This window comes from Hylaeus anthracinus, unplaced genomic scaffold (assembly GCF_026225885.1).
Source record: "Hylaeus anthracinus isolate JK02 unplaced genomic scaffold, UHH_iyHylAnth1.0_haploid 27353, whole genome shotgun sequence".
NCBI classification, from domain to species: Eukaryota; Metazoa; Arthropoda; class Insecta; order Hymenoptera; family Colletidae; genus Hylaeus; species Hylaeus anthracinus.
Window position 1 is genome coordinate 23,057 of NW_026535158.1, and position 27,582 is coordinate 50,638.

The following is a 27,582-nucleotide window of genomic DNA, read 5'->3' on the forward strand; positions in this document are numbered from 1 at the left end:
GGGGTACGGTAGGATGAGGGTGGGCAGCACTCGAACGTGACCAAAGGCCGGAATTTCGTTAATTTCTTTTCCCGCCGCGTTGCCCACAGTGGTGGCAATTAAAATCGTGTGAAAGGGCGAAAAGTATGCGTATAACGAGTATTCCGGGGTTTAACGATTCCCGCGGAGCGGGCGCAGGAGGAATTCGATCGTGAAAGGGGGACCCCTGCCCCCCCCCCCCCCCCCCCTCTCTCTCTCTCCAGTTCCGACGGTGAGGCTTCTGCGGTTTTTGGAACGGTCGAGGGGGGGGGGGGACGGTAACGCATTGCTAAAGGAAGCGTGGAAATTAACCGGCAGTAACGCGAACAAAAGCTGACCGAGTTTAAGGGGGCACAACACTAATATTTTTTTTTAATGAATTCTCTTTGGTCCCATTTCCCGAAAAAAAAAAACGTATTTCAAGAATATTGTGTCTAATTCCGAGAAAGAAATCTCTGGATTTGCTAGAGTTACGTTACGGTTACCCTTTGAATGCGAAATACTCATGTAAACAATACCAATCCCACAACTTCGTTAATTTAATATATTTTTAAACATGAAAATTTATGACACTGTTTATCTAAAAAAAATTCTCCAAATATGCATCTCTTTCCTAGATCGAATCCCCCCTTAAAATCATCAACTTTCAAATAAGTAACAATTTCGAAGCTACATTGATTTAATTACAACCCCACACACACACACACATACACACACATCCTATACATTGTGCCAATTATCGTTCGAAGAACCGTTACGTCGGCTCCTACGAGACAAGGCGGATGAAAGAGAAGTGGAGTACTCACCGCCGTTGCTCTTCAAGTCGTCGGGCTGGCCACGATGGAGTTCCGGTTTGCCAAGCATCGAAAGTGGATGCGCCGCCGTTGCACCGGGTGCTGTGGCGGCTCCAGGCGTCAGGCCAAGACCAATAAGAGCGGCAGAGGCGGAAGTCGACACCGGAAGTCCACCAGCTGGCCCTAGTCCCGGAAGTCCGGGTAGGCCGGGATGACCGCCTATCGCCGCCCCCGGTGGCAGTTGCTGGGCGTGCATTTGTTGCAGCAACCTTGGTATATCTGGTCTCTGTTGCTGAAACAGAAAGAGCGGCTGTCAAAGTCGCTGAACTTTAACAGTTAACATCAGTTGTATTGCGTGCAGGGTGAGTCGATAAAAATTGCCACCTGAAGCGGCTCGTTGTTTGTTCAGTTTACGCAAACATGTTTCAAATTAAGGGATGTAGGAGGGACAATTCACCCCCGGGGGGATGAGGTTTATTTTCGTCACATATGTGCCTACAGTATTTTTACGGATATACTTGTATTTTTACGGATAGCCTTCGATATTTGAGGATTGTGACGTATAAATAAAATTTTTTAATTCGGAAAATAATTTACAATTTGTGAATGGTTCGTACGACTTCGATCAAGAAAATGTAGATTGTAGATACGATTAGATGTACGTTTACTGATGATGAAAGTATTGAGAAAAAAAGGAATATTCTATTTATATATTTTTGGTACAACTACCCACGAGTTTTGTGCGAATCTTTAGACGCTATTGTATATGTTTCTTTCAAGATCTGTGAAAGTGGTAAATGATATTTATTAACTTATGTATACTCTACAGAACTAAATTACAAGCCACGTATGTTTCCCAAAATTAATCACAGCGACTATACCACCCAACACAGTAACCTTACAAAAATAATTTGACAGAGTTTACAAAAACCCCTCAGAAAGACCCCTTAAAAAAAGAAGCTCAACATCTCGCTGAAACGAACCCGAACGTTGCCCGGCAGCTTTCCTCGGGTTTCGGTACGGGGCCCCCGACAGACGAGAAGGAGAGGGGGTAAAAATTGTTGCGCGTCAAAAGCCCCTCGCCGGAAGTCGAGTGGCCGCAAGGCAAATTGCAAGCTACATCCGTGGAGTACGTGCACGTGCGTGTAGGGCGCCGCAAATACGTCCCCAGGGGGTAAACTGTGCTGCGGGAAGACCATACGAGCCGTATACACACGCTGCCCTGACCCCATCGTGTGTCTCTCCCTTGCCCCATTCAGCGACAGTCCAGGAAAATAACTATCGTACACAATCGGCGCCGCGTAGGCCTCGAGAGGGGTTATTTCGCATAATCCACCCTCGACGACGAGACCACGACCCTCGTTCGCGTACCGTCGTGTTACATTCTCCCCCTTCCCACTGCTCGACCCCTAAATACCTAAGTGAAATCCATGATAAGCATGATTCGCGCACGTAACGAGTTTACCGGCCTCTGTTATCACCCCCTCGATCTTACAGACGATGTCTCCCTTTTTCTGCCTCTCCCTCTCTTTCACTCTCTGGTGGCCATTGTGCGTAAAACGGCAATTGACCGACAGTAGAGAAAGTCGGATTCTGGGTGGACAGTGGAGTACGAGGTCTTCTTGGATTTTTTCGAGTAGGAATCTGATATCAGAATTTGAGAATTTATCATGATGTTGTGTATGAGAAAAATTGTGTAAAGAGTTGGGAGACGGGAGGGGGGGGGAGGAGGAGGAGGAGGAGGGGCAAGTGAACTGCGAATCAGACCTGGTTTTGTCTGAAATATCTGTAGCATTTGAACTCCAATAGGCATCGTGATCATAAGTAATGGTAATATTGATGTACATATAGCAAAGATACAACAATATTATCCCAACGTTATATTCTCCCCGAACGAATATACTTTTTTCGAGACTCGCGACTAAACCCGTCAAGTAATTATCCAAACTTCCGGTTTCAGGTTACCCGTTGCACGGAACACTTTTTACGCCCGCCGTGTACACGTACTTGGCTGGCTTTTTTCGTCGCGTAATTGTTCCCCGGTTGAAAGTCGAGTTGTTCCCCCGATTTCCGACGAAAATAACCGCGCCCGTCGATGGATTTTCCTCTGCTCGTGACGCCATTGGTGCATTATGCAATTATTGCCCGTTCGACGAGCGAACCGTTCGTTTGCGTTCTTTTTACCCAACGCCCGCCTCTCTCTCTCTCTCTCTCCCTCTCTCTCTCTGTAACGAAAAAACGAATTCACGGCTCGTCATTTGTTTTGCGCGTGCAGAGGGGGGACGGGTGGGGGCGTCGTTGAATCCGAGCGTCGAATTATAATCGGAACCGTTTTGTTGTTGTTTTTTCTTTTCGCGATTGGAATGGAAAGAGAGAGGCGCGATATCGCGCGGCAACGATAACGTTGCATAATCCTGGGTATAGAAACGGCGCGTATCGTGTGAACAATTTTTCGCTCGGAATTCAAGTGTGCACAGAGGACTGGCGGGAGAGGGAATCGCGTTGGCGAGTCTCTGGTGTATTGTTTGACGTTCAGCGAAACGAACGGTGGAAATTCTGGCTAATAAAGTGTACTGTTAACGCGCACGCTCGCGGTGGTCGCGTATCTGCTCGTCCGTCGTATTTTCGATGATTTTACGGCGGAAAACGTATATTAATGCGCGAATTTATTTAAGGTTTTTTTTTTTTTTGTTTTTTTTTCCAGTGGAAATGGCTCGCAATTTGGAATGAATTTGAACGAAGGTAAGCGTGTTATTGAAGCAATGGAATCGGATGTAAAGTTGTTTCGTGTAATCGAGAGGGGAAATTATTTATCGGATTTTGTGAAAGATTCGAGTAACCGTGGTTATTGGACCTCGATTTGGGTAGGCTTCAGAAAAGTTGAGTTTTTAATTAAAATTGCGTCGCGAGTTTAATAGTTTTGGTATAAATTCTAGTTTCATATAAACGGAATCTGTGATGACGAAGAAACGAATTTAAACAATTGCATATGCGCAAAGAAGGCGTTCGTCATTTCGTCGATGGGATACTGATCTTTTTAATATTAATAAAACAGAAGTTATTTCACAATATCTACGAAATTTATGGGATCATATTATAACGTCATTAATTCCTTTTCGACACTAACACTCATTCGTAACAGTTGAAATCGAGTCACCGTAAACCAAAGACTGTCAGATTACTAGGAAATTATTGTCATAGAAATCTCTTTCCACTTCGGTTGAAAAATAATAAAAGAAACAAACAAACGAATTCCTACTCCACATTTTGGTTACCAAATCACCGTTCCCTATTTTTACACGAAGCTAACTACTTCATTCAAGTCGCACGAATACTTTCTACGCCCACTGTACGTAGGCGCGCGAGGGTTCCCCGATAAACACAATAGATACACACCGAAAATCGTCGGGACGGCTGAACGCCCCATCCTTCCATTAACCCCCCAACGGTATTCAATTCGTATTCGAAGCAACGAGCGGGACCACGTCGTCCGTGCAGTGCCAAACGAAACGTAATAGTCCCAAACGAGGTTTAACGCGCCGTGAATAATACGCGGGATGGGGTGGCCAGCCTGTGCCCGAGGGGTGGATCGGTCCAACGGCGTCGCGTTGCCCCCGAGGTGCGACTCGTCCATACCTGTGCGTTTAAATACGTGTCAGGGAATACCCTGCGCGCCCGTACAAACGCGCCCCTGCCGTTGCGTGCACGAAAGCGTATATGCATTCATAGCAAGAACGGGGCGAGTGAAAACACCGACAGGGAGACAGGGATAACCGGGAGAAGTCCAATTAAATCAGTGGCGCGCAACTTTCTTCGATACTTGGATAAATACGAGGATAAGGAATTTTTTTTAGTAAAATGAAGGGAGTAACGAAGAGTTTGGAATTAAATAATAATTGAAGAATAGTTTTGGGTCGGTATGGAATGATTAACCCTTCGCACTCGGATGTCCCCTTTGAAGGAACGTTGAAAGTCCATGGAACTTTGGTAGAGATGAAATAAAATAAAAAAGGCGTACAAAAGTCACGTCACGGTTTATAGAGAAATCCGAAACGGTCAAATTGTTAATTGTTACATCAATGATACCCTAAAATTTTAAACATCTCAGCATAAGCGCGTCTCAAGAATACATTCTCGTCAATTTTTCACGTTCCGCCATAGACAAATCGCGCTTCCAAGATCCTCGCGAAACGAGCAAAACGTTCCCGTCGAATCCGTAAACACAAATCCTGCAATCTCCGAACGTAACTCACAAATTACACACCCTCGTGCATTTCACACACCGCGTCGGATGGTGCACTTTGTTGCGCCACTGAATTAGACGGAGGAGCACCAGGGGAGCATCGTGCGAGCGAGAGAAATCGCAGGGAGAATTGCGTTCCACCGGTTCCACGGTGTTATTAAACGAAATATTGATTCAACCCCTGTTTACCGAGTAATACATATTCATGGGGGTTGGCGCTTATGTCTATTTGCCCCCGTCCTCCCCTCGGCCCCGCCCGACTCCCCTCCACCACGACTCACTTTGTTCCCCTCCCTGTCTTACTCTATTTAGTGTCTCGACCCTTCGAGAACCTCCTTCATCGCTCCCCTTTCAACGAGCACGAACGAGGAGTCGCGGGTGCACGTGCACGTGTCACACTCTCTGGCTTCACCTTGTACCCTACTATTCGCCGCGTAGTGCACGCACTGATTATATCCCCGCATGCCGATGACGCGTATTACGCAACTGCAGATTGCGGTTCGTGTCGCGACCTCGATCGAACGATTTGTAGCGGTCAGGATTGCGCGCTCGTTAAATCGAGGACACGCGACGGGAGCTGGAGATTTTAGTCTAGACGGCTTACAACGGTGCCTGTCGTTTCTTTTTATCTTTTGGGTTTTCTGAGGGATTTGTTGGGGTCGTTGGATGAAGACTGGATGTCGTTGCGTTGATAACGCTATAAATAAGACTGTAACGACGTCATTATTTTAGAAGAACATTTTTGAATTTTCCAGTCTCGCTCACCCTACAAGACAGAATCACAGAAACCGCGAAGCCACGTTTTCCAGCAAGTGGTCCAAAGAGAATATTAAACATTTTAATAAAAAGAATTATCAACAAAAATTATTTTCACGTAATTAAGATGTATCAGATGAAACATATACAACCCTGAGATATTAAATTTGTAATAATGCCCCATTCAAACATATTCCTAAATATCCAACTACTTTCGCGTTTCCCAATCGCCTCATTTCCATTTCGCGTCGCGTTTTCCATGTCCACCCCGTATATAAGAACAGACGCAGAAGGCGACGTGGGACTTATCGATGGAGGTAACTGTACGTGCAAGAAGAATAATTCAAGCACGCCTCAGGGGCTCGGCGACGAGCATCGTACATTTGTTCAGGCCGGCGATGTATCGACGACCGCGGAATTATTCAAGTCGCGCGCTCGAGGACCAACTCGGAACTCAATTATACGCGCCGCGACGACCGACTGCCAATTTCACCGTGACGATGGCGCGGCTGCCGTGGCGGCACTTTGCTTATGAGTATGAGACGAGCGTTTTCCAGCGGAAGTCCCGTCGTCGCGGGACACCACAACCGATGAAAGGAAAGGATGCGTTCACCGAGCTCGAGAGCGCAACCGACGTCCGTTTTGGGAGTCTGTTATATGGAAATTCAAGTGTGCTCGACGACTGGATAAACGATCATGGTAGAAAAAAAAAAAAGAAATGTTTGACTAGAGGTCGTGTAAGCTGCGCGCGATCGGGCTGCCGTTAATGCGTGTGCACAGTGATTCAAGTGACTCGATGACTGGAGACTATTGGCTAGGCATAGTCGTGGAGAAATTGTTTCAAGGCATATCGCGTACATTAATATATTTTTTTTAATTTAATTTGGAAAATCAGGTTCCTGAGGGTTGAACGGTTCGGCTTCAGAATTAATTTATTTAATTTCTCAGTGAAAATTCTTATCACTGAGTTTCAGTTAATCTTTTTGAAATAGATTCGTACAACTTTGTAATAGTAGAATTTAAACATAACGTGAATTTGTAGTTCCTACAAGGGCAAGATAATCCTACGTATACTTTTCATGTTTTAGAGATGCTAGAGAAAATCTGCTTCTTAAGCTGTTCGTTAAAGTTACCCTCAGTGGTTCCATGGTATTTAAATCAGATGATTATGCTAGCCAGGGAAAATGTTTGTCTAGGTGCTCCTCAAACTAACACTGACCGTTCAGGGGAATTATCGAGTCAGCTGAATACCAGAGCAACGTATAAGTATGCTATGTAGGAGTTCGTATAATTTCGTCTAGCCCCTGTATTTCCATAAATAAAAACAGTATCGAACCAGCCTGAGAGCAAGTCGATGCTCCGGAAGTCTTGTGGAGCTAATTAAAAATATATGTGTACGCTTACCCCTATTATAGAGTTCAGCTCCGCCATCGTGACCTGTTTCGCTCTTTCCACAGCGGATGCAACCTGCTGCTGATGCTCTTGCGTTAAAAATGGCAGAATCTGCCCGATGATGGCGTTCAGTCTCTTCGATATTTCGGCCTGTTGGAAGACACAACGCAATTAGTGAGAAACAGATAAATGCTCAAGAATGTTCAATATTTGGTTGGTGCGACATCAAAGTCAAACACAAAGTCAGCATTTGTCAGAACGATTCTATGCTAGATTGCACAATTCAATGCTGATGATTCTTCACAAAAAAAGAACTTATAATTTTCTATCTTTTGTGTATATAATTAATACAGAATCTCATTGCAATGGATTAAAAAGAATTACTTCGATTAAAAATACGTTTCAAAAATATTTTCTGCGGTTAAAATTTCATTTATGTAAACGGCAGTTTACGTGCACCAATCTCTAATGGGTGAGAATGTCAAACGGGTGGAAGAGGATGAATAGCATGCGTGAAAACGAAATCATAGCGATCGGTATTCGTCGAGCATAGTCGAACAAAAGAACGCTTGCGTTTGCTCCGTTTCGCCTAAACGCTGTGGGTGATCGGCCGACGCGTGAGAGCTGCGTAGTAAAACGTCCCGGTAACAAAGTGCATAACAGGGGGAGAAAGCTTTTTTCTTTGGTTTTTCGCCCGCGCACATGCCTCCCAGCTGCCCGCGATCGAAAATATTTTCGGCCCCTTTCCGCGAGCGAAATATTTAAGCACGGACACTTTTAAGAGGCGGCTGGAGTTAAAATTAGCCCGACAAAAAACAGAGTGCAGCGGGAATTACCTTTCGACTTGTTTCTATTTAACGTGGCTCGTATATCTCTCTGCCAATTGGCCGCGTTCAACGTTACAAAATTCAACAGAACCGCACTCGGACTAGAACTTTTTCCATTACTAAATATCAAGCGTAGAAATTAATTCTGTGGCTTTATATTCATACAATTATGATTCTCATTGGAAATATTTATTCGTTTTGTTAGTTAGAGTACCAACCTCCTATGTCCTCGATCTAATTTATGTTAGAATAGATGTGAATAGTTAATCAAAGTCTGAATCCGATAGACCTTTACAATGTAATTGAGAGTTACAAGTACCGTTGTTATTTTTTTCCATTCAAAATAAAGAGTAATACAATATTACCCTCAGTCTTAATATCGAAGGAATTTTTATACTCAAATATGAATGTTATATAAACTATCCTCCAATCTTAATTCTCCTTCAATTGTTACGTATCCTCGAAGCCACTGCACCCTCAAACCCTGATCAGCCATTTTAGAAACACTCCGCGTATAAAAAGAAACGCGGAACGCCGTGTCGACGAATCAAAGCCCCGCTTTTGTTAATGCGAATTCCTTTCTGCGCGAGGCAACATCCGCCAAGCGTTTTCTGGCGAAAATACTGTCTACAGTCGAGGCGCTGAATACACAAACGATGCGTATCCGTATCTTCGCGGGAACCTCTGTATTTCTAGCGGCGTGCGCTCGTCAAATGAGGCGGGTCTCTATTTTTGTCGCACCTCGTAAGAAGCCGGGAGGCTACGTTGGGGAATTAAATGACGCGCGAGGACATAACGTTGATGATTAACGAGACGCGGGGGATAAAGCGTTCTCGCAAGTTTAACGAGCGATTTCGAGACCCCATGATCTCAGCTGGGAGGGTTACCATCTTCGAATCGTAAGAAAAGAGCACCCCCGACGGTCCTTAAAAGGAAAAGCCACCTTGGACGCACGAAAAACATCTTTACAAAATTTTTTTTTTTTGGAAGACGATTAACTTAAGAGAAAGTAATAGAAAAACAATTTTTATTTAGATTTTTCAGATATGAAATAAAATTAAATAAGACAGTTAAATAAAAATCTTCATCTTTTTCTTACGACAATTGCATATACTCCCTTAAATACAATCAAGAAAGAGGTTATATGCGATGCAGATGAATTAATCACCAAAGTTTTCGGTTGCCTGCTGCCACCGTAAAAATTAATCTAAATAAAAAAAGTACACGTTTGCCCAGGACGCGAGGCGTCGTGCTACCGGTTTATCGAACGAAGCACGTCTTCTCGGAACAGCGTCGAAAGTGGTGGCCCCTCTTGCCGTTGGATTTTCTCGGAGCCCCGTTCCGTGTCGCCGAGTCATCGCGGCAAATGTTTATTCGGCCGTGTACACGGGACAAACTTATCCCGGCTTAATGACTTGGGCAAACACGCGACGTTAACCAACGCGAGTCTCGCGACGAGCCAAGAAAGAGTGCTGCGCGACTGCGACAACAGAGAGGGAAACCAAGGAAGAGAGAAAGAGAAAGAGAAAGAGAAAGAAAGAAAGAGAGAGAGAGAGAGAGAGAGAGAGAGAGAGAGAGATACTTTTGAAATTGGTGCACGAAGATCATCGAAACGGAATTGCACGACGAAAGACAGTTTCTCGGGTCGAAGTAGCAGAGGGGAGCGTCCAATAATCACGTGAAATTTTAGGTAGGGAAATGGGGTTCGCGATAATTGTCACGATCAATCATGTGGAGGATGGATACTGAAGACTCATCGTGTATAGTTTTTTAAAATCTCTTGTAGGGTATCGATACATATAATCCTATTTCCACAGTCCTATGAGTATTCGTACCCTCTTTGTCTGTTAAAGAAATTTGTCTAAATTAAACGATAGGCTTTGTTGCCATCCAAGTAAATGTCTCATAATACCCTTGAAAATTTCTACTGAGATCAAATTTTGTTTATTTTTGTAACTTCATCTAAATTCGAGAATTTCATTCAAATTTATTTTCTTTGATATTTAAAATTGAGAATTAATTTTTTTAGTTCTTCAGTGAAAAACACTGTCATTCATATTTGGATGACGTGGCGATCATATATATAAATATTTATATATTATATAATATATATATAAGATTCAATTGGAAACATTCAAGCTATCGAAAAGTCAAAATGTACCAGAAAATGCATCACGTGATTAATGGACGGCCCTCAAAGTTAAAAGAAGGAACTGAAACTCACCTGTTTGTGCATCTCCACGTTTAGGCCGTACGACATCTCGTAGTACTGCAACAAAGAAAGCGAGACACGTTAGAGCGAAGGTACACGAGTTTTAACGCTGCGAATCGCAGCCTTTGGGTGGGGACTGACGTTAACACTTAACAGTTAACACGTTTGTTGCCGGACAAGGCGGCTACTATGCTGTTTTTCGAATATCTCGATCCCTTCCCAAGTTCTACACTTACCACTCGGGCTCTAATAGCTTCTTCGTATTTGGATTGAAAGAACAGAAACGGGTTGTGGGTACAAGAACCGTTGAATATTGTAAAACTACATTTCTGAGTCTGCATTGGAGAAATCTCACGAAATAATAAAGCAATCTAAACCGAATTTGATATACGTGCTCAGAAAACACCAATGTTCAACTGGAATTAGAATGATTGTTTCTTCAAATTTTAGGCCAAGTGCAAGAATTTCTAGTATTAGGATTTTATTTTTAATAATCTTCTGCATGTAGTTTAGTACAAAACGTTTATTATTATCAAGTGTGGGAAGGGTAAAACAATTATTTATATAATTTAAAGTAGAAGTGGAAATAGTAGACAAACACAGAGGAAAAGGAATCTTGAAATTGGAGCATCTTCGGAATATGAAGGTAACGTACGAAGATCAAGGTGAGTATGTAAAGATAAATCGGATATATCTGCCATGTGCATTGAGAGAAGTGTAATAAGGTTGCAGAAAAGCTAAAGCACTCGGTGTAGCGCCAAAATTGCACGATCCAGCAATCAACAGGTTGCGATCACTGGCGTCAAACGCTTTTGTGAAGTCTAACGAAGTAATGGATGCAACACGGCGCGAGTCGAAAGCACGGAAGACTGCACCAGAAATGTGCAGAAGCGCTGCTGCTGTGCAGTGACCGCCGCGAAACCCAGATTGGAAAACCAGTGCTCGGTGGAACCGATAAACCTTTGCAGTTGCGAGGTACAAAGCTTTTCGAAGGCTTTGTAAAGAGAAGAAGCTTGAGGAGAATTTAAGGAAGACAGTGCCCTAAAGATAGGATCGACTGTAAAAGCTTTTCAAACTGCAGACGAGTCTCTCTTGGAAGTACGGAAATCCAAAATACGAAGAGGATATGTCAGGAAAGGAAACCAGAATAAAACCATAAGTTCAAATATCGAGATTAGAGGGATAAATCTTGGCTTCCTTTGAAGATCTAGAAAGATCTCCAAGAGAAAACTCTTGAAACACGCCAGAGTACGAATTAACGGATAAGTGGGTAATGATAAGCTGAAGAGAAGCAACAGTCACTGACGTCGACAAAATTTCACCCAGTTGGCGTTAGAAAACGTTTAAAAAAAAAATCCTCGACAACTCGTTCCACGAAAGATAACGAGTCCTCCGCAACAAGATTCCGCGCAAAGCAAAAACAACTTCGCTGGGAAACTAGCATTCCGACATTCATTAAAGCCGAAGATCGGTCTTCTGGTAGCCCAGATTAAACCCATTCGACTATAAACCCTGGGGGCACTCTCCGTTAGAAAACACGCGATAAAAGGCATGCCATCCTGATGTCCCTGAATAAAAAAAAAAAAAAAAAATGAAACCATCATCCAAGCAGCGGTAGAAATCTCGTTAGACGTGATTCGCGATGAGATCGATGACTGGCCGACTCGTTTGTAACTTTGTTCTACAACCCGGAGGACCGTCGTTTCGAATAAATTATGCACTGGTTGGAAGGTCTATTTCCACCGCTTCGGAAATATGTCTGGCCCCGGATCGCGCTATATCGCTATGCTTTTTATCGCGAGAGTACAAAGTACCGACAGAAGTTACGACGAGATTATCTAGTTCGGAGCCGGTGTTGCGCGACGGTCGTTGTCGAGATTAATGGTAGCCGGGATGTTAATGACGCGGATGCAGAGGAGGCGACTCGGCGAGGAGGCGGGCTGGAGGGAAAGAAAAAACGTCGAAATAACGAAGCAAGACACGGACAAATCTGGCAAATGATGCTAAATTGCCGACGGCGAGGAAACGCCGCGCCAGCGTTAACGCGCGAGGCGAGGCGACGCGCGCGATGCTAAATGACCACCGACGGAGTCGACTGTTAAGTAATGACGCTACAAAACGTTCCCTTCGGTAAAATGCGCGTTTACCGCAATTATGACCGCCTCTTCGCGGTCCCGCTAACGACCAGCCGTTGATAGCCGATGAAAGACACTTTGCAATCGGGAAGTCTCCGAGTTTCTTGCGACGCTAACGACGAAAGGGGAATTGTTGTTTTGGCAACGTGAGTGATTCCTTGAACCTTATTGTCTCTACTGGGTAATCTTACAGCCTAGAACTCTACGCGTTAACACATCAGAGTGTTCCGGTGTGCTGCGCGACACTAGAATTATTAAGATCTACCATTTTCTTGTTCTTGTTGTTGAAGGGTGATTTTGAACAGAAAAGAAGGTATTTAATCGAGGATAAATATTATTATATCTAATTGATGTTAATTTTGCCAAGCACCGAGTAAACGCGGCAACTTGACCGTTACAGGGTTTCTTACAGACTAAAAATGCAGGGAAAGAGTCGTTCTGACCTTACTGGAGTCGCAAATAAAAATGAACTTGTCGCCTCATGTACACGCAAAGGGAAACCCTTAAAATACTTGATATTATTTTTCTTCAAAACTTCTAAGAAGGTTGTTTTTCCCTTTTCAAAATGATTAAGTTACATTGCTCTAAGCGCTCGTATTCTCTAAGTCAGTCATTTATAATAAATTAATTATAAACTCTTTACAGGCTGATATTATTTCTCCCTGTCTATAAGCCGACACATCCACACATGTCCCTTTTCGTACAATACAAAGTCATCAATCAACCTCAATCATCCGCATGCCTCCAACCTCCTCATCCACAAATTCTCTCTCACTCCCACGTTAGATACTGCTATTAACCCAATAGAAAGTTGCTACGCAAGCTTGCACTCCTCGCAACCGGACATTGTTTATCCACGGTTGTGCATCGTTCCACGAGCTACCAGTTTACCATCGACTATCGTAGCTACTTTCGCGTGAATTCAAGTGTACCGCGCGCGCGTTGCTTTGAATTTTATCGATGAAATTTACGATACGAGCATACCTGTCCTCTCGTCGCTTTCCGCGGTAACGGGTTATTAATTATCGTTAATCGCGACAAACTTAATCGGGTCTAGCCGAGTACACTCCAGAGGAGACACAGAGGCGTGCGGGAGAAGTTTAGTCTCCGTGTTGCGTGCACGCGTTCGCACGATGGAGCGAAACGGAAGCGAGAGACGGAGAACGTAGGTGACCAGATGCTAGAAGAGAGACAGAGCGACGAGAAACGGTCTAGAGGGAGCAGAGGGGGGAAACGGAAGGATAGAAGAACGCGTGCAACACGCTCGAGAGCCAGGTACAGGTTCTTAATTTTACGGGCCATTAGCCCCGTAATTACACGGGCGAATTAATTGCGTCGTAAGTAAGTTATTCCACCCGAGGGAGAAGGGGGTAGGAAGCGAGCCGCCAACGGAAAGGAAGCCGTGGGGGAGGTGGTGAAGAAGGAGAAACGCAGGGAAGAGGGCAACACGGAGACGAAGAGGGCAGGAGGCAGAGGTTGTTAAGATCAACTGCTGTAGCGGGAACAGGCAGCGACGATCAGCGGCACCAGCCAACAGCCCTTAGCAGTAGCGCACTCTGGACCAACTTCCGCGACTCATTATGGCTTGCACAACAAATTAACGTGGCGGGCCTCGACCCCCGTGCACCGGGCGTCCTTAACGTGGCGCTTGTTAATGAACTCGACAAAGAGAACGAGAAAAAGCATGCGATCTCCCTCGATTTGCCGCCTCCGCCTCCAACTTCGCCTCCTCGCTCCGCCTTGGCTCCGACACCCCACCGAGATGTACTCTGTACACGTCGTTTAAGCGAGTTAACAAGCGGCCTTTTGTTAGAGACCTGGCCTTTTTTACCGTCGCCGGTACTATTGCTCGAACAGCTACACGAGTGGGAGAAAGAAAGTGGTCTTGTTAAGGGGGGATAAATGATCGGGCCAAGGCGTGCCGGAGGTGTAGTAATTCAGCCCGACAAATTTTTATCGACCGGCCGAACGAGCACCCTGGAAATCGATAGGTCTCTAGACTCTCGTGGAAGAAGCATTATGCGGGGGGAATAGGTGGCGAGAAGCCCTGGAACCACGTAATTGGTTCCACGGAGCAGCGTTTATCTAACGTTTTTGACCGGGGTATACTTGGACCGAGCGGCCAAGTCGGTGGACCCATCGGACTGTTGGAGTATTTACTATAATTCAATATTTTATTTCACTACAAAAATAAATGTACCGAAAATATACAATGTATATGTACAATGTATATATCTCGCACTGCAGAATAACGAAAGAGGAAGTTTAGGTTATGGCCTGCCCTCTCAAGTGCCTGAGAGGACTCTTCTACTTTGTACGCTGTCTATACAGCTAGAAATTCTGTCTGCCTTTTTCTTATAACGTTTGTCAGAATACATCATGAAAATTTTATTTGGAAACGTCAAACCTATCTAATTTAAATAAATTCCTTCAATAGATACAGATAGTACGAATAATTATGGGACTGACTGTATGTCGAATGATAATTAAATGAAGCTGATGTTGTTCTCCAATGAATATAAAAGAAAGTTTTATCGTCCTCTACAAAGGTCAATAAAGATGCTGGAAAAAAACTACGAAAATATCATCCCAGCGTGAAACGAAGGTTCGATGAAGTATGACTCGCGCAGTATGAAACGCGATACGAGGCATACATACCCTACACCGCAGTGAATGTGTTAAGTATATCTATTCGGCTATCTGGTGTCTTCCAGACCACGTGCAAAGCGGCAGAAACTGGATCGACGTGCAAATTCCCGAGAAATTTAAAGGAGGTCGTCCAGACGTGTCAGAATTCACTCCGATCGCGATACCAGCCTTACACTCGTCATTCTGGAATTTTTTAATACCACAACATATCGCTACTCTCAAATTTTCTCGACATTATTCGAGACACTGCTGCACTCACCGCACACGATTAGAAGGTAAAACGTGGAACGAGCTGCGGAGGATAAGGATATCCGTGGCATTAACGCGCGGAAAGAGCGCGATAATATTTACGGTGACGTTCGCGGAATCTAGTATCGTTTAGCGGGCGAACAATGCGTTTAGCGCACGCTACACGCAATAATAATGTCCCGAAGGGCGGGAGGGGCAGACAACGAAATCTACATTCCACGGCAACACGAATTATGAGACTGAACGTGTCTTGGAGTACTCGGCTGGCACCGTGGTTCGTGCCGATAAATCTCCAAAGTCTCTCCCCCCCCTCTCTCTCTCTCTCTCTCTCTCTCTCTCTCTCTCTCTCTTTCTCTCTCTTCGTGGTAACTTCCTTCGGGCGGCAGCCGTGTCGGCTCGTTCGCTTGATTAATCGTGTTTAAACTAGTCGCCTCCGCGCCAATTAAGACTGTACAACGCTCACGCGCAAGAAGAGCAAGAAGGAACGGGAGAGACACTCCCTAGCATCCGAGCCAGTCGTTGAAAAACAGGGACACTGTCTACCCGTGAGCCTGAAGCCGGGAACAGCCAACGGGCGCTGCCAACCGCGCAAAGGACAACAATAAATTAGTATCGGACCGATGCACGCCTCCGGCATGCTGCGTTTGCCGACTCGTTCGCGTATGATCGTACAAGGTGTCCTACTATCAACTACCCACGCCAATTTCGTCGAAATTGTCAGTCGTATCGGTGTAGAGATTAGATCGCGTCGATCAGCGATCTGCGAGAGCCATCGTTTCTTCTAATTGATGGTATACACAGTCAATCCTATACGTATTCGTACCCTCTACGTCTATCGAAGAAATTTATCTAAATTGAATGATAGGTTGATCTTTCCCAACAAATGTTTCATTATAAATACGTATACACTTGTAACGAAAAGTTTATTGGGAAACATTAAACCTGTAATTTAATTTAAACAAATTTCTTCAATAGATATCGAAGGTTACGAATACTTATGATACTAACTGCACGTGGCAAAAGAAGACGATCTATATTTTCATAATATGTGTGTCGAAGAATAAATGTAGTTAATGGGAAGCAATGACCTGATTCGTTTACAAATTTACTGAAAGTTAATGGGAGTTTGTAACTCCCATCCTTATGCAATTCTTGAGATGGTCATCTGTACTTTGTACAATCTGTGCTGTCGCAATCCTTAAAAAAAATTCGAACAAAGTTTTCCAGAAGATAGGTACATTGTAGTAAAAGTTTGTTTGTGTATTGGGCGCTTAACTCACAAAACTTGGTGTTCGTTAAATACTTGTTTTGCATTACTTTACATTTGGCTATACACTTCTCTTCTCTTCCTCGGGCATCCCCAACAGAGATCAAGCATATCTCCAGCCCCTGAGGGCACAGTAAAGAAAGAAGTTCCACCCTAGCCTATCGATAATCCCATCTCTCCACATTCTCCTATCACCAAGACCACTCGACCCTGGTCAACGATAAATCTATTCCCCCATGAATACCCCAAAGAACTCCAGCCGAGACTTACGCAACCGTCCAGGAAGGAAACACGTCGATTTTCCCGTTTTCGCTACGCTCGCGACCGATAGCCGCGATATCAGCGTCGATTAATTATGTCACCAGGTCCGCGATAAACTCGCCCACCTCTGATCCTTCTCACGCACGCAGGACAATTTCGCGAGGGTTAACTGCCGAGGCATCTACCATGAAAACACCCTGGCAATAAATCCCATCTTGCGTGCGCGGCGACTCGGATTTCCTCGCAGGATACGCGGATCGGTATAATTAGACTGGTTTACGACGGTCGATCGACAGAGAAGCATTCGGGATATAATGAGGGCAACTAAGCTACATTATCCTTCGTTGCTGTGCGCCAAACTGTATTGTTTTGTCGTTTGGTGTTTAAAAACGGCGGCTCGCGGTCGACACGCCAGTGGTTCGGAGTCGGAGATCGGAGTTGGATCCTAGATAAAATCTTTGAGCGGGAAATTTGGTTCCAAGAGTCTTTGCTTGTTGTATACTGAGCAGGCTATCGGTCGCGAGCGTAGCGAAAACGGGAAAATCGATGGTTAGGGAATGAGTGAAGAGATGGATGGTTACGAGGAAAAGAATTGAGGTCACAGGTCATCACAATTTAACCCTTTGCACTCGGATGTTCCCCTATGAGGGGACATCGTGAGTCTAAACTATTTTGTTAATGATAATAGGTTTGTTATAAAGGATTCATGTTTGCAGTGGTGTCTAATTAGAACAAGAAAATTACCTCGAAGTCGTTAAAAAAAAAAAAAAGTACCCCTTAACCCCTTGATTCCACTAAAATACCTAATCCTTCAAGAACATTATCCGGCACTTCATTTTTGGAAGCTAGCCTGACCAAAACGAAGCACCGCTGAGAACCGCTGGCCTCTTAGAGCCATTAGCTATGCACTGTAGGTGCGCAAGATAAATATACAGATACACGTGCACACGGGCTGGCGGCCGAGCGTGTACGTGAGGGGCGAATATGCGAGGAGCGTGAGCGCGCGCGTAACAGGCCAATGTAAAGTCGGTGCGGCGAGGATGCAATTAATGCTAAGAAGCCGAGGTGGTTTAGCGGTCGAGCGAGCATGATTATCCTGGATAGGGAAAACGAGGGACCCGTGGAGCGAACCGTGGAGCGAGACGGAATTACCGAAGAAAGGGGAACGGAGCGAAACTATAGTAGGACGGAGAGAAAGAGCACACGAACAGGAGGGGGCTTAACCGGAATTAGTGTTACAGAATGGTGATTCCTTACCATCACGTAATGTCGTTGAATCTCGATCTTCTCCGTGGCCAGTTTCTCGCACTCGAGTTTCAAGCTGCGAACAGAGAGAAAAGAGAGGCACAGATTAAACGATGTTAGCGTACGATGTTAGGATATCGCGGCGAACGTTTCCCTTATCGTCCGAGGCTTGTAGTCGTGTGCCCGTGGCACCTAACTCTGCTCCGCGCGGAGCACGGTTAGGGTGTATTAAATTCGAGCAACGTTTACGACCGACCTTTACGTTCGCGGCGTTAACGTTAATATTAATTATCGCCGGGGTTATGTATGCGTATAAACCGGTACCCGCGAAACCATTTAAACCGTGGTCTAAACGGTACGCGATCAAGCTGTTTATGTTGTACTTTGGTCGTTCGCGTCGAACTGGCGAGGAACTTGCGATTAGGTAGCCGCGGGACTAAATACAATCGGATATCCAGTATCCATATCGTCGGGACCTGGCGGAGTCACTAATAATCGACTTGTTGCGATAGCTTCCTCGCGTGATTGATACGTAAATCAACCCTTTGACTGTGGGATGATTTTTGTTGGAAATTCTAAAGGCTCCTTAGAACAGTCAAATTTTTAAAAAAATATGGTATAGAGAACTATAAGACGAAACTTTTTTATTTACGAAACGGGATGCCTGTTTGAAATAAGATGTTTCAAAAACAATCCTGATGCCGCGCCATTTTCAATACAAAATTCACAAGATACACTTCAGAATATACATATTCATGCGTTCGAATTTGAAGTTCCTATAGTACATAATTTTTATAATAAAAATTCAAGTTCTGTGTTATAATAAAATTTGTACGTGAATAGAAGTTTACTCCGCTCCAAAAAAAGATGCGAATATCTAGTCGAATACTTTTTCTAAAACATTCGAATCCGCCTCTAACATCGAGACTTTCAGACACCATTCGAGAAGAACTGAAAATTGCATAATGCTCGAGGGTTAAGCGTAGCACACGCGAAAAATGCCGATTTCCATCGCGTCGGTATCCGTAGCACGAAAGGCAGGCCTCGCAGTCCCATCGACCACTTTAAAGTGCATATCGCTTACTATTTCGATCGACCCTCGGTCTCTTATATTCCATCGACTTGGGGGAACCTCCGCGTGTGTGTCAGCCAACTTCAAAGAGCAACGCGGCAGGGTAGTGAAAAAAAAGGTGGTTGGAAAGAAACGAACGGAACAGAGAGCGTAAAAGGAAAGAGCTTGAAACTTCCGGCAGGGAAGTTCCACGTAGGAACAATGAGAGTTTCGATCCGCGAAACGTTGAAAAATGCAGCACCACGGCCAGCAGCCAGCCGTGAGCTTCCTTAATTCCGTATTCGCGATGGCTACGAGCGCACGGGTGTCATTACGCGTCTGCCAATAGCCGCGTTTGTCGTAAATCACTTATGGCTTTTGCGGATCGCGTGCAACCCGCGGAGGCAGCTGCGAGAATTCCCAGGCTCTTTCAATTCGCGACGTGTACCTGTCCGTTGGTGTACGTGTGTATTTCACCTACCCGAGACAAAAGAAGAACCCGAGGGAAGCGTACGAGCGGGCAGGTGCCCCATTTCACGACTCCACTTTTCGTCGTACGATTCATGGGGAGACGTGCACTTCCAAGGATGATAAAAATCGACTCTATTCTTTTGATTCTGGAAGATTCGCCTTTCGCGAGAGACCTGCGAAAATTTCAGGTCGATATTCGAGGAACTAACGAAGATACGGAGCTTCGAGCGAAGCATCGTCCCTTCGTGGCGTGCAATCGTCGACACTGATTGGTACACAACTGCTCGATAGAAGCTTCGATTGGGATGAAACTTTGGAGCTTTGCGAAGCCGTCAAACATACATTACACGAGATTTGATTAGCTACGGTAGGTCGAGTTTCAAGAGTGAAATCGGTATTAAAACTCGAAAAACAGTCGGAGATAGAGGAAAAGTATAAATGAGCGAGGCATGAAGAAATTCTCAATTTTTATTGAGACATTTTTGTTTGTATCTTCGACTGCTTTTGAATTAACACTTTCGGAGTCGAACTTTGGATCTCACTTGTTCAATTTTTTGAATTTTTAACACGAGAACCATGCACCGTGGAATATTTAAATTTGTATACGTTAGTATATACACTCTGAAGTATATCTTGCAAAATTTCTATTAAAAAATATTAAAATATGACATGGAACGAGGCGTTTTCAAACGCTATTTTTTCCACGAAATCTCGCAAACATATATTATATATAATACTATATTATTGGATGTATAATATAATATTCTTTTACATATAGCTTGCTATAATTTCTCTCAAAAATGGAAACATTAAAAAAATGGCAACGGTACGATACACCTACAGACCTGGCTATTCGTTTCAGAATGGCTTCGTTCGGATCGACTGCGACGTCCACTCTTTCAAATATTAATTCCCAAAGGGGACGTTCTCGTAGTTCGTAAAAAGAGCTCGATTCGCGTCGAACTTTTAAAGGCAACTTTTTTCATGCTCCACTTCAGCGTTGGCGCCGGTGGTACTGGTAAGCGCCTTCTACACGCGCTGCTTACAACTTGATTTCGTTTGACGCTGAATGCTCGTCTTTCAAATTTTAACGCTTCCAAGTCGTCGACTTTTAAATACTTTAAACGCGCAGCAACGAAAGGAACCGCGAACAGCTAACCGACGACTTAATGCCGTAGCATTTGTCGCTTAATGTCGTAGTTACCTAACTCGTGCCTCTTCAATTTTTTATATTCAATTTCTTAGTTATTATCGAATATAAACAGCATACGGTGGTAAATGTACAAAAGAAACGAGTAACGAAGGGTATAAACGAGAAGTTGGATAACATTTCGTTTTGTCCACGCTGTAATCAATTAAAAAAATGTTTATAAGTAAGGGACAATACAATTATTAAAAAGATTTCGATGCCAGATCTCGTAGCACTGATGGGCCCTATCTTTTATTGTCATCATTCACGAATTTACTGCAATCCTTTCGAATTACATACGATTTATAGAACCAGTTGGCTTAATTACTTTATAACGTATGCAAATACGAAAAACATATGCTAAAATTATACAGAACAAATGCTCTTATGCCGAATGAAATATTAATATAACTATATTAGTTTACGAAATATACACTGCATACGTTTTGCATACGATTTTCCGTATTAGCATACGCCACGAGTGCATGAAATCCACACCCTGCGCATAACAAATTAATGTGATCTTAATAGACGGTTGTAATAATAGGTCTGTTAAAGATCACGCTTGAATTTCCGATATTAATTTGCGGGTGAATTAGTAGCAACTAGAAGCTATAGTGGCAGGTCGCCAAACATTTTTGGAGGTTCCACTTAAACGCGGAGGAAGACGTGTCTCAAAGTACGTCCGATTTAAACAGGTTTTGCAATGCAACGTGCACTTTACTTACGCATGACATTGGTTTTGTAGAAAGTTGAATTCTTCTTTGATCCTGTCGCAAGATTCTGCGACTGTGAATTTGATCTGCTGTCCGGGTTGTGGTGGACCCTGCAAGGAAACAAGACTGATGTTAGTAACAAAATAAAATATTTCTTTACGAAAATAGAATTCATTTCGAATTTATTTCATTTTTATTCACTTTCTTCGTTTAATCGTTCGACTTGTTTTCGACCATTTAAGTTGAGTTTTTTTTTTATATATCAAGTATCGGAACGATTATTAAAGATTATCTACTTGTTATTCATTTTATCTTGTACCTTTGATCCAAACAGAAATAGAAATATGACAAAATGTACACATTGTTTGATTAATATATAAATACTAAAAAGCGTGAATTAATGTAAATGTACTGTATTTGCAACAGTGGGCTTCATTTATTACCGATTGTATGCTTTACGTTATACAACGTATTTACTTTGATCTTTTTCATATTCTATATAGTTTCTATAAATACATTTCCATATTATTATCTACATTCATTAATTGCACGTTTTCTCACGTATTCATACACGCAAACAAAGAGAGCATTAATCACCATTTGTCGTTTCTTATATCCGACGGGGTTATGCGATACGCCTTAATGTATATTTTATTTCCATATCCTCAGTGTATCTCTCTAATTACCGTAGCTTAACGTAATTTTAAAAATGTAAATTCCACTTAGTCTCGACTATTACGAACGTCACAGGCATTTCCTAATAATTCCACCAATTCTATACAATTTGTATTGATTTAAAATTGTTTAACTCCGCGTTAAAATAAATAAATAGCGTGACAGTATATCGAGAGTATGTCGCTACAAATTGCGACTTACTTTGTGAAAGCAGCGGTGGCTCGAGAATGTCTAACTACGCTATGCGTGATATCGCATTATAACGCAGCAACATGTAAAACACGAGCAAACTTTGCTATCTAAACTTTGTTCTATTAATCGTGGACGCACGTTGCACGGAAACCACCGACGGAAGATTGTACATCATTATGTTTTTAGTCGTAGATATACGTGCGAATTATTCTACCGACGTCCAGCAAAAACGCTTGGTGCAGCGGGCGTTTATTTGCTGTTTGCTTTCATTCTAATGATCGATTTCGCTCGGTTTACGCGAGGAAAACGACTACTCTCGATATGAATAAAACAGTTTTCCATGCGGTGTTTCTTCTCTGCGCCGTGGTAGGGAAAAAAGGGTTCCCCGGCTTTGAATGATTATTTCTAAACGGAAAGTAGAAACATTCAGAGTATTGGGATTCTTTAATATACAGAATTCATTACAAGTCAGTCCTTTAAATACCTTGTCTATCCATTAAAGAAAGTCTAAATTAAACAAATATGTACACGAATAAATCTTACACATGTATATATTTATAAAATGAAGAACATACTATCCTTTAACCTCTTCAGGGACGATATTCTTTATTATTAAATTTGTGTTCTTTTTATTATTGACAGTAATTATAATTATTAAAAACTAAACGTCCACATATATAGTCAAGGGCCCGAAGAGGTTAATTTAAATAAATTTTATCGATGAATATAGAGAGTACGAATACTCATGGAAGTGACTATATAAAATAAAATAAAATAAAATAAAATAAAATAAAATAAAATAAAATGTCATTTTCGTAACTGTTTAATGATGCCAACGTTAAAGATAAACCAACAAACGATTCGATTTCTCACCCATTACTCGAATCGAATTTTCCTCGTGGCTGATGCCAGACAGCGACTCAAATTTGTCACTAATTAACAGCTGGTGGATTTTATCAAAATTTCACAGCTCGTCAACGAGCATCGATCGCGCTCGCCAAGAGAACCCTGAGAGGCTCGTCGAAAGGAAGATAGCGAGCGCTCGCGTCAGAACCCGCCGCTGTATAATTAATTTCGCACAGCTGTTCACCGTGCAGAAGCGGAATGGATGCAGGAAGTAGTGCGTTAGCCGATTCGCGGCCTGAGGATTAAAAGGGGGGAGAGGGAATGAGCTGCGGCAGAGGGGTGAAATCGGACGGGCGTAGCGAAGAGGCCCGAGGAGGCGTTCGAACGATGCTCGAGCTGCTCGAGCAGACGGTAAACGGTAAAAGACATCTAAACGCCATCGGCAATCGTGCACGCGTGGACGAGCACACAATGCAACGAATGACGCATCGCGATAACGAGATTGTTCCTGGCAGGTGGAATCTCCTCACCTCCTCTCGTAACCGCGGGGATTTCCAACGATTCAAACGGCACAGAGCAATTTCACATGTGACCTGTTCGTTTATGGGAATGGTACCGTGTCCATCTTTGTGAAAGATGGAGTTTCCGCGAACAATGCTTAATATATATGTCGATTTTGTCTGTGGAAAATTTACAACGTCGAGGAGGTAATATTTCTTTCGTTCGTTGGAGTTCTCGACAATAAGGTTCAATAATGGGATTTTGATTTAATATATTTTTGATTTTGTTATATTGTTAGCATGAATCAATATATACCCCCTTTTAGAAATTTATTATTTAATTCTAGTCTATTCTATAATTTATGTATTCCTTTCTCATACTATATATGCTAGAGTGGTTCTAATTTTAATGATTTTCGAAATCTACGTTACGTACCCTTTAAACATTATTAATTTCTGTAATATTTTTAATGTTTTGAATTATATATATATATCGTATGCATCTGAGATCGGAATCTGAGTGTTAATGGATGCCCCGATGAATGTTTAAATCGGTATAAATCGGAGCGCGTGTATTATGCACGGGAAATACGGATTCATTCAAGCTGGTTCGAATTCAAAATAGACTGCGAACATCTGTTGGAGAAGGAGTGACACCTCTGCGTCGATCGACCGAATTAGATTTTATTCAGTGAAAGACGGTGTGTGGTCGATAGTTCGTTGACTATGTTCCAATCCTCTGTGCCGAATGTAAGTATTGCCACAGAGCGATTCTCGGAATCAAACTGTGCGGCTGTAGACGCGAAAACAATCGTTGCAAATGTTTCATTTTCACCATAGTACAGCTTTGTCGTCGCGATACAATTTTATGAGGTAATTAATTAATTCTTCAAATGCTTTAATTTCTTTAAATATTAAAAATTAAGCACAACTAAATAAAAATTAAGCACAACTAAATAAAAATTCAGTTCACGTTCTCAAAAACATCCAAAACAAGACCCTAAAAGCTACTCGATTCTTTCATCCAATCCCACGACCCACTACCAATGGTTCCACGGTCCCCCGAGTCGCGACTCGCCGATTTACGAGTACAAGCTGGAATAGTCGTCTCGAAACACACTCGACGTCTCTGTAACCGTGGAGAATTAGAGACCGCGGCGTCGTGGTTATCTCGGCGTAAAATTCAACGGTAAATTTCCCTGTCGAAACATTTGCGTTTCCAAGACAGGACACCCCGTATAGTAGTTCTCGTTCGTTACATCGCTCAGCATGCGCACACGATTACACGGAGCGTACAGTCGGGTTATAGTCAACACGATCTCGACTGACTGCAACGGCTCGCAGAGAGAGAGCAAGTGTTAATTACATGTTTGCGGTGTCCGCGAGGATTACACGCTACAACCGAAACTATGAACTTGCGAACGGCGCACGCGTGTACGTGTGCGTTCAGAGTACACGTGGGGATCCCCTTTGCACGTGTGGACGAGAACGATGGTGGGAACAGTCAGAAGGGGATGGGTGGGTGGATGGTGTTCTGCTAACTACGTTCGTAGCCCTGCCTACGCAAGCGTTGTCCTTCGACCGACCTGTAGATCGTGTCGGATACGCTCCCTACAACCATAGTCGCGTTAGCCGAGTTGTATAACTCTTGTACCCGTGAAAATCGATCGACGCGACGTCGCGAAAACGATCCCGGAGAACCTATGTCTTCGCAGACGCGAAGATGACGGTTGGGGATTGTTAACCTTTTACGCTCGAGGCCTTTTTTTTTTCTGGTATCCACCGGCAACTCCAGATGCTTTCTTAGCATTCTATGTACTTGTTTATTATTTGTCAGCTCACTGTGTATCAAATGATTTTTATCCATCAGAAATTGAAAATTTGCATACCAGATGGCAAAAGATTGTTGATAACAAGGACGATTACATAATTGTTACAAAATAAAAACATATTACAAATTTACTAGTTTGAATTTAACGTAAAAGAAACGACATTTCTGGAACCCTTAATACGTCCTTCTTCGTCAAAAAACCCAACTTTCCACTATTTGTAACACAGGTCCTCCATCCAGACACCTATTCAATCGTTTTACGCCATCTAAAGTCCTCTATTTCCTTGATGGCGTCAATTATTCCACGTAGCTCGACGTCGAGTCATAAATCTCGTCTCGAAAACGGTTGGATAATTTGCGAAACTCGGTTGATTACTCCTCCGATGAGGAGAAAACAAAAAGGTACGCTGATTAATCAGCGTCTGGATCTCGCTAGAAGTTCCACGAGCCAAAAGCGTGCGGTATCCTCGAGATCCACCGTGGAGAGGGGCAAGCAAGGAACGTCCTCGAGGAGAGAAACGAGATGGAAGAAGGCTAGCGCCCGGGTTTATCCGGGGTTAAGCTAGAAGTGCACCACCGCGGATATCTTCCTGACCTCGATCGCAATCGAGTCGTAATCGAATGAAACGAAGAGAGCCCGGGTCCATGGGCATGGTTCAGCTGTCGACGAGAACCGAATCGATCGCGGAATCCAGTCTTTTAGCGCCAAAGAGTCTCTTGCGGTTCCCTTCACGGCTCCCTGGGCTTTTCAGTCTGCCCCTTTATCCCCGCGAAAGGAACCAGGGAATCCAAAGGGATCCGATAAAATATTGAATTCCAGCGCGAAATCAAGACCTCGCGTGCTACAGTATAGACTTGATAAATGCAAGAAAAACGGGACCCAAGCATTGCATTTATTCGATCGAGGTTTCTATTCTATGTTTACATTTGGCTCGAGTCGAGCGTCGAACTTATAAAAGGACAGAGAGTGAAAAAGAAAGAGGTCCGTGGAAAAAAAGCAGTCGGTAGAAGCGTATCAATAGGATAGGGTCATATTACACTGCTCAGTGGTGGGGATAGTCATCTTGCATTTATCCAGTTAATCCTGTCTTGCACTTATCCAGTCTTTACCGTACACAGGAACAAATTGAAGTTCAGTTATTGAACCACTGTAAGGTCGAAATACATATTGACATTCGCAGAAACGACATTACTTTCTGGTCCACCTGATACGTGCAGTGATTGATCAATTATATGGTGTCCTTAGTGTTTTTAAACAACGCTAGATGTTGTTAGTAGTCCATGGAAATTTATGAATTCGTGTCTTGGAACTGGAAGAAGGGCAGTAAGGCGTTCAGGAAATAGCTAATCGATGATATTAATAGCTTTTAAAAAATTGTAAAATAGTAGTAAACAGATTACTTGCAGGTCAATACTGATAACAGGATTAAACCAGGCTTTAAAAAAGTAGATAACGAGCACGTGACTTCGATGTCACGTGAGGTTACAGAAGGTCAGAAGTTTGAAAATCGCCGATAGCGAATACAATGTTATTCTTCTTTTTTTTTCTTTTTTTGGAAGAACTAATCTCTCTTTAGCCTTCTCGGATATCGTTCCCTTATTAATGTTTATGTGACTTTAATACCAGCCGACGATTATCGATACTTGTCGCATACAGGTGATCTTGCACCTTCGATCGTGATCCACGACCACTCGAATCTATACATGAATACCTATCTATAGAAGAATTGAAACTTGAACAAAGTATGACTGAACAAGTACAGTCAGTCCCATAAATATTTCATTTCGTTTCATTTCATGTACATATTTATAATGAAAGATTTATTTGATAATACAAAGCTAATGGAATATGGGATCACAACTATACCGACATATATAGTTGTCTATAGCACTAAAAGGGTTAATTTTAATAAAAAAGTAATAACTGTGACAAACTCGTGGAACGGTCTAACAGCATTCGTCCGTTATCCCAGCGTGTTGTTCGACCTGGACGTGCGTCCAAGCGTCTAATTCGCAGATCAAGCCGTGCTCGGCGAGCCGTGCTTGGCGAACGCGGAATTTCT

The 27,582-nt window shown here is 43.2% G+C and overlaps 1 protein-coding gene across 2 annotated transcripts in view; it reads right to left on the reverse strand.

Annotated features, from left to right (window-relative positions):
- The window catches only part of LOC128893327 (protein groucho-like), a 73,587-nt gene that overhangs the window by 18,665 nt on the left and 27,340 nt on the right, over window positions 1-27,582 (reverse strand). Inside the window, exons 2-6 of one of the 2 annotated variants that reach the window (XM_054154213.1) lie at window positions 21,488-21,585; window positions 18,061-18,124; window positions 10,255-10,299; window positions 7,216-7,353; window positions 825-1,122 (exon numbers count right to left, since the gene is read on the reverse strand). In XM_054154213.1, the coding sequence (XP_054010188.1) occupies window positions 825-1,122; window positions 7,216-7,353; window positions 10,255-10,299; window positions 18,061-18,124; window positions 21,488-21,585 (643 nt within the window). The remainder of the gene's footprint in view (window positions 1-824; window positions 1,123-7,215; window positions 7,354-10,254; window positions 10,300-18,060; window positions 18,125-21,487; window positions 21,586-27,582) is intronic. The other variant, XM_054154214.1, reaches the window with a different exon arrangement.